The 11,020-nt window shown below is 36.3% G+C and overlaps 1 protein-coding gene across 3 annotated transcripts in view; it reads right to left on the reverse strand.

Moving 5' to 3' along the window:
* Window positions 1–11,020, reverse strand: part of AKAP6 (A-kinase anchoring protein 6) — a 274,685-nt gene that overhangs the window by 30,220 nt on the left and 233,445 nt on the right. For all 3 annotated transcript variants that reach the window (XM_071746158.1, XM_071746157.1, XM_071746156.1), the window contains exon 12: window positions 494–709. In XM_071746158.1, coding sequence (XP_071602259.1) covers window positions 494–709 — 216 coding nt within the window. The remainder of the gene's footprint in view (window positions 1–493; window positions 710–11,020) is intronic.

The following is an 11,020-nucleotide window of genomic DNA, read 5'->3' on the forward strand; positions in this document are numbered from 1 at the left end:
GGAGATAAAAGCAAATTAATGCATTTTACTTATATTCAAATAACACAGAATTGTATATTAATCACATTCCCATGGCATTCTATGTGAAATACACATCTACTGCTGGGATGATAATTAAAACCAGTCGTATTTACACAGAAAGTACTGTTTTTGTAATATATACACAATCTGTGAAATACGTCTCTGGGCCCAGTTGGGCTAGGTACTGAGCAACTTGGCAACAGGAGACTGTTTTCATTACTTGGCAGGATCAAATGTGAGATTAAAGATCCAGCAAACAGAACAAGAATATTGTGAGTTCATCTTATTAATGGGTTTTGTCCGTGAAACACAATGATTTGTGAAAAGCTAGAGCTTAACTTGTTGGCATTAAAGACTAGGAACAGTGTCTTCAGTCAGAACGAAACACTCTGAGATGAATGTTTGTGTCTTACCCTAAAAAAGTGTTTCTCATGAAACCACATGAGATCTTTTTAAAGCAAGCATCACTCACCACGTCTTTTTCCATTCTCTTCTGTAGCCTTGTTTGCCACTGGACAGCTTGCATGACAATGGCTTCCCACCTCCTCTCAAGGTTTACGATAATCAGCTGCATGGACTGGTGATCTGCATTGAGGTTGCAGGTCTCGTGGTCATCCAGGAGGTGCTGGCATAAGCGCAGCACAGAGGCCACCCCACGCCGTCTCTGTTTGATCTCACAGCTTAGAGACTGCAGAACAGACAAACAACAGATGTCAGTATGCAGTACTTTGCAAATTAAGGCATTAACTATTATCTGATATTTAATGGTGCCCATTTTCTGTCTTAAAATAGTTTTTCTAACTTCCCCATAAATTTCCATACTTAGTGTCAAAGCCTAGTGGTTTATTTTCAAATAAACAGTCTTAATCTTAATAGCAAAGAAGGAGTAAAGCTACTTTCAGTCTTCAAACAAATGCCATACATAGCTAACTGTCTCAATCATCCTGAAACTTTTATGGTGTAGACGGGTTTATTCTTACTTTTTTTTTTTTTAAATTCAACTGGGACACATCTGAAATGAGTTACCCTGACAGAAATCAGGTTCAGAAATTCCTCAGGAAAAAACAGGGGAAAAAATAGTATTCATGCAATGAGAATATACATATTTTTAGAAAAAAACAATAGAAATTATGTGTCATATGGACCCTGTCAGAGGAGAAACCTTAAGGAAGGAGAAAATTTGGTATAAATTTCTTTACAGATGTTTTTTGTTATCATAAAATCTTTCAAGGGTAGTTCCATATTCAAGTAACTGTAGAAATTGTATCCTTCTTCAAGATGCGTTATTCATTGCATTTATTTCATCATGCTGATTCCAGTGCTACAAAAAACGCTGTCTGATGAGAACTGCATGATGGGAGACAATTGTTAAGCCCTAATATTGCTGAATATTGATGGGAGCCAGGCTATGTTGGTTCTGCGCCAGAAAACTCAATAACTACACTGAGAAGCTCATTGAACAGCAACAGAAATAATGAAACCTACACACCAAAAACTGAAGAGACATCTACCACCCGGAAGCAGGTGATGGCATGGGGTGCTTTTGAGCATAATTGTATCCACAATGACGCTCTACAGTCATTCAACATCAAGTCAGGTTTATATTAACTCATACTGGGTTTTAACAATATCTATGGAGCTGGGGTACAGAAGGCACAAATTATTTTTAAGTATGGCTGCTTCAGCCCAGCTTCTAAGGCCCTACACTCATACAGCATTGCACGTGTCAAGTATTCAGCTGTTATCATAGGCCTGTGCTACTCCTGAATTTAACAGAACTGTGCTCCACACGTGGGAGCTTTCCAGATAATTTGAATTGTAACTTGCCAACATCTGTTTCCCTCTGTGGGATGCCACAGATGAAAGTGCATGACCCCATGAGAAATTCTGAACTATCATCTTTTTTGAAGACAGGGTATTTGCCTTTAAGCTTCCAGTTAATCATAATAAGCAAACAAAACAAAAAAAAGCCACCAAATCTTTCAAAGCTGCTCACAAGCTGATAAAAAACCAGGACCTGCCATCCTGAATTTTATTAGCAAAACAATAACATTCTATAGGAAGAAAATTCAAGTTCCATATTTTCATAGAACATTTTTGTTTAAAAATTGGAATTTATACATAAGAAATGTTTTACCTCAAAGGAGCATTTTGCTGCTGGAAGTATGTGATTGATCAATAATACTAAGCTGACAGTCTGAAGCAAAACCTTGGTATACTCATCTAAATATAGATACCTTTTCTTTGCCTATGGATAGTGTTCAAATGACTCTTTTTTACTCAAAGCCTTCAAGAGAAATTATGGTTAAACCCACAAACAGCTGAATTACTAATCTTCTTTCACTGGCACAATTGGGCTGTTCTAACAGTTAACAGATTGCTTATTAATCAACAAGGGTAAACAAGACAATGCAATCTCATTTAAAGTGGAAGTTTTAATGCCTAAAAGTATTTGTGTTCAAAATGTTAATCCCGATATGGCTTCATTAGGAGACGTCTGAAAATGATTAAGTACATTTCATTGTAAAGTACACTGAATAGTATATCAGCAGGTGGACATTTCATACAGATGTTCCACTTATTGATATAATGCATTCTATGGCTATTTAAATTACCCTAACTCTATAATAGCTAGAATTCTATTACATCTATAATGAGAGAACCCTGTACCTTTAATATTTCTGAATTTTAAATAAGGTGAATGACAAATTCCCAATCCACTATTTATGGCAAAATATGACCAGGAATTTTATTATTCAATTTATACCAGAGCTGCATTTTTACTTACGTTTCCTGCACTTGCCCTTATTTATTTTCCTAGTGTTCATTACTAGTTTCCTACATAGTTCTTGGTTCAACCACCATGTCTGGCACATTTCTTTTCTGATGCTGTTCATTAACCTAACGTCACATCAGAAAAAAAACAAAACAAACAAACCAAGCAAAAAAATTCTACCTAAAGACAAAGAAAGGGTTCTTGTTTTACATTTTATATCAGCTAAACAATTCAGTAAATACAGGTGATTTACACTGTGAAGGCAGTCAAATCTATGTAGATCTGCATTAACTTTGTGGAAGTCAATACAGCTTAGAATCTGGCCCCAAACATTAACTTGACTTGATCTATCTCATTATGTCATTCCCCATAAGTACTGTTCTTTTTGGATACAGTATCATATAACACAATATGATGACGTAAGCAGTATTTAATTCATAAGCCATTATATAGGAGTTTAAGTGAGGCCTTTACATTGTGTTATCTGAAAGCAGAGTTACAACATCCAAGTACTTTCTAATTTATATCAATTTTACACCAGCATAACAGTAGCTTTACTGGAGCTGTTTCTGATTTACAAGTCTGTGACAGTGCAATTAGGCCTATAGCACTTTTGTTTCAATTTTATTACATGATATTCTGGTTAATATTATTAAACATGAGGAGAAGGAGCTGATTGTATCTAACAGTCTGTTGAAAGACTTGGCTATAGCAACAATACTTTAAAAGCCAGAGAACTTAATCATGTAAAGACATCTCTAAACCCTACATAATAGCACTTACAATAAGGGATCTAAGCAGCACAGGGTCTGTCAGACAGTGTCCTAAAGGGACACAATAATTGCCTGTGTCCTGTGACATGACATCTCACAGTTCGGTATATCCATCCATGTTCTGGTATTGTCACAGTATTGTATATCCATCCATATTCTGCTATTGCTAAAATAGCATGCTTGTATAAAAACCTGTCAGTGTGGCAACAGTATATGCACAATATGCTTCTAGGGCCACAGTTAATTCAATTATTTGCAGGGTACATTGTGAATTAGCAGCTATAATTAATGATTAATAAAAAAACCCGATAAGTCATGATTAATAAAAAAAAAGAAAGATGATGAGTATCTCTACTGAGACTTGGGCCTGATGGTCTACAGCTGCTACAATAAGCTACTGGCTACTTGAGAGCTCAGAAAATCAGAAAACGAGCTAACAGTAGACTGAGGAACATCACTTTGGCTTGCTCCTGCTTGTACAAGTATTGACATAGAGATCAGACACTTTTGATTTTGACTCCTCACACTATCATGAGCTGTAGTAACTGTCAATACAACCCAAAACTTTTCAAATGTGGGAGTAGCACATTTACTTAAATCATTTGCAGTGAGACATATGAATGCATTTGAATTTTTTGCTGCAGGCTACGAGTATACACTAACTGCAGCTGCTGTGCAAGGATTTGACTTTGTGCCTGAGTCCTTTGCTTCACAACAGATACCCTGATAACACTGAGGTATTACTCATGATAATGCTAATATGAGACGTTTTCCCATAATAAGGAATTCCGTCTGGGCCATTAGAATCTTGGAAGTTTTTCCTCCCCTCTGCCTATTCTTGTTTTCAGTGCTTTGAAGTTATCACCTGCACAGCTAAAAAGGGCTAGCTGAAACTCTTTTCACAGCTTGTTAATACCATGCCTTAAATCATCTGGAAAAGCCCCTGCTGAGTCAAATGACATCAAACATGCTTTCCAAGCCATGGGCTAATGGCACTATCCATGGGGATTGAAGTAGCCACAGTCTGAACAAAAGTTGCTCTTCAGAGCTGTGTGACTCCTAGGTGAAGGGCATATGACCAGAAACACATGTGCAGTTTTATGCAGTTCTAGAGAGTGTGGGAGGCATAGAAAGGTGGGAAGTTGAGGAATATTAGGGCCCCTCAAGCACCAATCCCCCTCCAACCCTCAGCCTTCCTGCAGTCCATCCATGCTTGTGCTGTGCTGCACCACCTGCTCTGCACAACTAAGTATGTGGGTGGGAAGTCAGCTTTCTCACACAGCTCACCAGATGAATTGGCCACTGAAGAAAGAATTGTATCAAGGCTCTTCAACAAGTCTTTAATATTAATCAGTTAAAAATACTAAGGTTCTCAGTGAATCCAGTGGGACTTCTTGTGCTTCAAAATAGTTTAAAAATCAGTTTAAGGTTAGTTTAGCTCACTTAAAGCTACATAATCCACACATAATCACCACATAAAACGTTGAGAAATTATTTCTGTAGTATCATTCATTACGTTTTGTTTGGGGAATTAATTTTTATATTACCTGAAGTTCTTTCAACCATTTCCATCTTTATTGCTTTCATTCTACAATTAGGAATAGTAAAGGTGGACAAAGAGGTGCCCAGAATTTTGAAAATATTTAGATGACAAATGGAAACTTACTGAGATGGATCTTCTTTGTTCTTTCAGGTTCAGAAGAAATGCCAAGCTATATTGAAACAAATGCTATTTCTAGGCTTATGTTGGATTCCTGGTCATGGGCAATACTGGATGTTTTTAGGAAAAGGGAAGAAGCTCCACTGCACATAAATCTGGAATGGCCATCCATGAGGATGTTTCTGTCTAACTTTGGGCTGTTAGAGGCTTACACTTTCTCCTTGTCACAGGATGTGGGTATGGGAAGCAGGGAATGGTACTCTTCCTATTGCATGGGTTGCCTGATGGAAGACAAAATGAAAATGGCACAGTTGTTGTTTAGTACAACAGCCATAAGCAGAATTAAGGAAAAATCTGAAAATGAAAGCTACCTTTTCAAGAACCACAATCAAACTTCAACTCTTAAAAATGTCTGATTTTTGGCTTGTGCAGAGCTTCAGTTTTCAGAAGTGCTAATGTAAAACTTTTAAGTATCATGGCTAACAGCACTACTACATCAATAAGGGGAAACCAGAAAACAATATGCTTGCAAATGTTGGGTAAAATGTATTTTTCAGTGTTCTGTGAAATAGCAATGCCTGTTGAAACTTCTCTTGTCAGGGTGATGTATCTTGACTTCCGTTCTGATAGGACACATAGTGAAAATAAGAATTTCTGTTTCTCAGTAAAAAAGAAAACGAGTAATTCCTCAAAAATATTAGTAAGAAAGTGACTCCTCGAAATAAAAATGCTAAATTACAAAGATAGCAATGAATGATGACATGTCATCTTTTAAAAAAATACTGTCAAATCTGTGTGCTTTTGCTGATTTCAAGGTTAAAAGAAAATGTCACTTAATATAGGAACTCTACTCAGTTGCATTCTGTGGGACTTAATCTATACTGAAGCTAAATATTCTATAAGTATGCAGTGAAGTGCAAAAAACAGCAATTGAAAAATGACATGATTAAATGGCACAACATGCAATCATTTGCTCTCAATTATATCAATGTATCTTCTTCATTTCAGGGAGTCAGGCAGAAATATTGTTTTTTAAATGCCTCTATTAAATTGGGCACCAATAATAAAATAGATGAGAGTCCTAATAAGCTCATTTACGTAACATACATCACACACTACAAAACTATTCTCTCCAAACGGGTTTGTTCATAGATTTGTCTTCTAGTTGTCACCAGCCTTGGCTATATTAAAAGATTTTAAAGGCACAAGGCTTCCAGACCATTCAGTGAAAAACCTTTGTACTTAACCCTTGAGAGATTCTTAATACTAATTATGGAAAAAGTATTGATATAATATCTTTGCTGTCACATTTTATTATGATGACAGTCACAACAGAATCTGGGGCTGACATTTTAGAAATATTGTCTAATTGCAACACAGAAATACAGAATGACAGCTTAAAGTAGAATGTGACTTCTTTCAAAGCAGAACTGGTTCTCTCTATTTAAAAGCCCTACTTTTAATAGCATTACAACCACTACATTGCTACGTTGCTCGTATCTCTTTGTTACTTGCTGCTTAGTGTTAGCATATCTCTCTTCCAAGACTGAACACAGCTGACTATACTCCTTGTGAACTATGCTTGTTTCTATATATATTAAAATGGCAGTGAACAAACAGGAAAAAATACTTCCTTTTTTTTTCAATGGGTTTAAAATCAACATAAGAGCTTATGTCCTACATATAATGAAGAGCTCAATAGAGCTAGGGTAAGTATTCATCTTTCACTAGCATTAAAAAAAAAAAAGTAAATGACAATTTGTGTTTATTTGCAACCAATAATGCAAATAAATTTACTAGGTAGGTAAATGTAGTGATTTTAAAGAAATATTTATTTTAAAATAGCATTATAAATATACCTGTGCTCCTGTTTTCCCCCTGAAATACAATATATGAACTAAAACCGGTAACAATCCAGAATAGATGCTTCTGTAGTCTCTCCATAAAACCTGCTATTGTATCTATTCAACATTCTTTAATTTCTTTGTTCTATTCCTTATGCCTGCATAAGTACTTCAAAATATTTGCTTGTAAGAATATAGTTCAGTGGTCTGATGTTTAGCTCATATTCCCATGTAACTAGTAATATGTAATATACTTCTCTTCATAAATTAAAAACACTATTAAAATTCCAAACATATAAAACAATATGAAGATTAAGTTACTATAAAATAAACTATAATAGCTTACAGATTGCTTGTATCATTACTAAAGTGATGGTATCTATTACAGTGTCTCCCTGGAATAAAGAATGCACTTTTGGCAATAATCTGTTAAAAAAATGCCCATTGTTGTTAAGATGCTCCTGTCTTAGCTCTAAACTAGTGTGAAATTACAGGAAGGTAACTTTTAAAAATAAACTAAAACCAGTGCTGGATATAAATGAATCTTCCCTACTGAAATACAATATAGCTTTTCCAAGTGTTATTTTTCTTGTGTTAAATACAGGGCATTAATTAGATTAATTTTCACTCTGAAATATTTTAGAAATATTTACTAAATACTGCAAAGTTGGGGTTAACTTGATTCCAGGGAATAAGCCAAGTCATTTAGACAGAGGAGCCAGATGTGATGGCAGGAGAATCCATTTTTCTAGTCTGGCACTGTTTGTCTCCACAAATGCCTTCAGTTCATGCCCTCTGTTCATTCAATTCAATTCAAGAAGTTTTCCTTGGAAGTCATGCAGAACAACATCTTAAAAAAAACTTGAGGTTTCTCAATGTACATCGCACATTAGAGGCCAAGAAACTCCCTCCAGCTGCCTAAAAACTGTTGGGTATCAGGATTTCAGCCATCTTTAAAGAACAGTTACAAATATTAAAGTTTTGTATCCTGCATCAGAGCTATGTAAGACGTTTTAAAGGAATAACTTCCTTGCATGGATATACATCAATAGTTATTAACATCAATGGTTATAAACCTCAGGCTGAGGTCCAGGTATTACTTACTCCTATTTTTAATTTAGTTCCCCCCCTGATGGTGGGCACACATTTTTGCTGTTCCTGTGCAATGGGCCTGTTATATTCTCAAATAGAGTAAGAATTTACCCTATCTTGAATTACAGAAAAAACCCCAACCTGCAGTGCATAGGTATTACCCTTTTATGGAAAAGCAGAGAACATAAAATAAATTAGACTAATCTTTTGTAGACTTCAGGACCATCAGGGTGATAGAAGGGAGAAAATAAACACATCTAATGAGTAAAGAAAAATACATTATTTGGCTTTTTTCTTGTGTCAGTGAAGCAAGTTTAGTCTGGATGCAGAAACGCACAGCTTGAGCTGCTCCAGGGTAAACAGAGGAAGATATAATACAGTGCTGTCATGTGTATCTGTATATGCACAAGGACAACAAACATGCTTTTCTAGAAATGGTGTTTCTAGAAATCTTACTTCAAAAAAGTGACAAATCCTCAGAATGGATGGACTAAAACATAAAAACATTCTCCTCATAATTTTGCTGTATCTTTTTCATTAATAGACACACTGACACACATTTTTTTTTTAGTTTTCAGCTCAAACAAACCTGAAAGTCCCTGTCAAGGGAAGTCACTTGCAGCAGAATGAACTAGGCAGCCCTGTGAGGAGGTAAGTTGACTCATATCTGAAGGAGGCCAGCCTGCCTCAGTACATTGCAGTTTCCTAAACTAATTGAAGTTTAGGAAAGAGTTTGCATATGTTACATTTTAAATTAACTTGCCTCTTTTACAGGTTAAGGACACGTGACTTTGATCCACACAGGTTAGCCCCAGGGCTGTGGGAAAGCTAGAATTAGAGGTGAGGACAGAAGCAGATGATGTAGTCAAGATCAACAACGATCAGAGGTCAAAAAGCTAAGTGTAGTCAAAAGCCAAAAGCCTGATGAGGTTACTCCTTGTGTATGACAGTCTTAGAGGCTCAGCATTAATCACATTATTGCACCTTCAACTGCCATCCTTCTATTGCCTGGACAGCAGGACTGGGGTAAGAAGACTGGATAGGGCTAAAGCAACAGGGAACAAATCAGTCTTTCTTCCCTCAAGTTTAGGCTAGAGAAAATGAGGTTCCTCTTACTGTACCCAAGCCAAGAAAATAAGTATCACTGTGATAAAGAGAAAGGTAGTGCACCACAAATGACATGGCATCATCAACTGTTGGAGAAATGAACATAAAATCCCACAGATTAAAGGTCAGGCCTTTAGATTTTATCCTGAGGTGAGGAAATGCAGCACTTTCCTAACACATGAGTAAGTGAATCATCCTGCAAAGGACAGGAATCCACATATATCTTTTTTTTTTAAATTGACTTTATGCATCAAGCATAATCTTATCCACTGTGCTGTTTCTAGAAATATGTTTCCAGTCTGCAAATCCCATTCCTGACTGACATCTCATAATTGTGGTACATAATATACCTGATAAGCCTTGCATCAACACTTCAGAATGTATACTGAAGGACTATTTTTTTCACATTCAGATTCTTACTTATGCTGAATTACACTTCACTCTGTAAATAATTCTACTAATACCAATCTATACTCTCTTATATTTCCAGCACACACTATACTTGTTTTTATATATGCTATCACTTACTAAGGAAATAAAGTTCAAAGCCTAACTTAAGTAGCAACCCTTTCTGTAGATAAGCACAACTCAGTTGTGGCTCATTTTTAAGAGAAAGATTTCTTCCTAGTTTTCTTCCATCATCTTTTGTTTTCTTCTCGTTTTCTTTTTCCTTGTTGATTGTAACAGAAAAGATTCTGATTTTACAGTAATTAGATTTTCAAGGCAATAGCAGGACAACAAGGGTCACATTTTCAAGGAGTCATTTGGGTGGGTCAAAAGAAGAAAATCAATTATATCTTTAATGATAATGAGAATAATAACTAATGAAACTGAGAACTGTACAAAAGTGGGTGATAGCTGTTTCTTTAACCTGAAAAATGTGCACGCAGGAAAGACCAGAAAGAGGCCCAAGGATCCTATAAATACATGTGTGCAGCAAAACATTTGATCTGTAATCCTGATTTTGACCATAGAGCATACATAGTCCTCAAAAGAAGCACAGTCAGCTACTTTCACCTCTATACATCTTACTCTTTAAGAAGCCATAACTGAGAGGGCAAATATAGCCCAAAGTCTGCAGATGTCATTCATGTGAAAGTTTTGGGAAAGGAACTGTAAGCCATTTGTCACTATAAAACTGCAAGTTCTACTTTGTAATGGCCAGACTGGGACAGGCTTCTCTGTAAGACAGGGTGTCTTCTGTGTTAGTCAGCCTGAGTCAGACCTCAAATCTTAGAAATATACTTATGACATGCAAATTAAATGTAGACAATCCCAGTACAGTAAGAAAGACAAGGGTAAGACCCCCATTGCCCCTTTCTCACCAGCTCCAGTTAACAAGAAGACACTGGTTAAAATAAGCACCTTATTGCACATTCAGGAGAGCTGAGAGAGAAATTTGGGCTCAGCTTTTCTGGAAAAGAAATAAGCCTGCCTGTAGTTAGTGTGGGAGAACCTCACAGATATTAGCACTAAATCTTTCTGAGCTGGGATTGTAGTTGCCACTACATCTTCAAGTCCCTCAAGTCTTAAAAGACATTCTTGATGATTCCTTGAGTGGGTTTCATCTCAGGTAATGAAGAACTTGATTCCTGAGCTTCATTTTGAAGCAGGTATTCTGAGGTACAGTACATCTTCTCCATAGCCAGATGTCTAAAACAGGACAGATTAATTGCATCCCAAAAGTCCTTTTTTTCTCCCCAATTACTATAAAAGAAGCTCAGACAAGATATCCATATTGTAGGTA

This window comes from Heliangelus exortis, chromosome 5, assembly GCF_036169615.1.
Source record: "Heliangelus exortis chromosome 5, bHelExo1.hap1, whole genome shotgun sequence".
NCBI lineage: Eukaryota > Metazoa > Chordata > Aves > Apodiformes > Trochilidae > Heliangelus > Heliangelus exortis.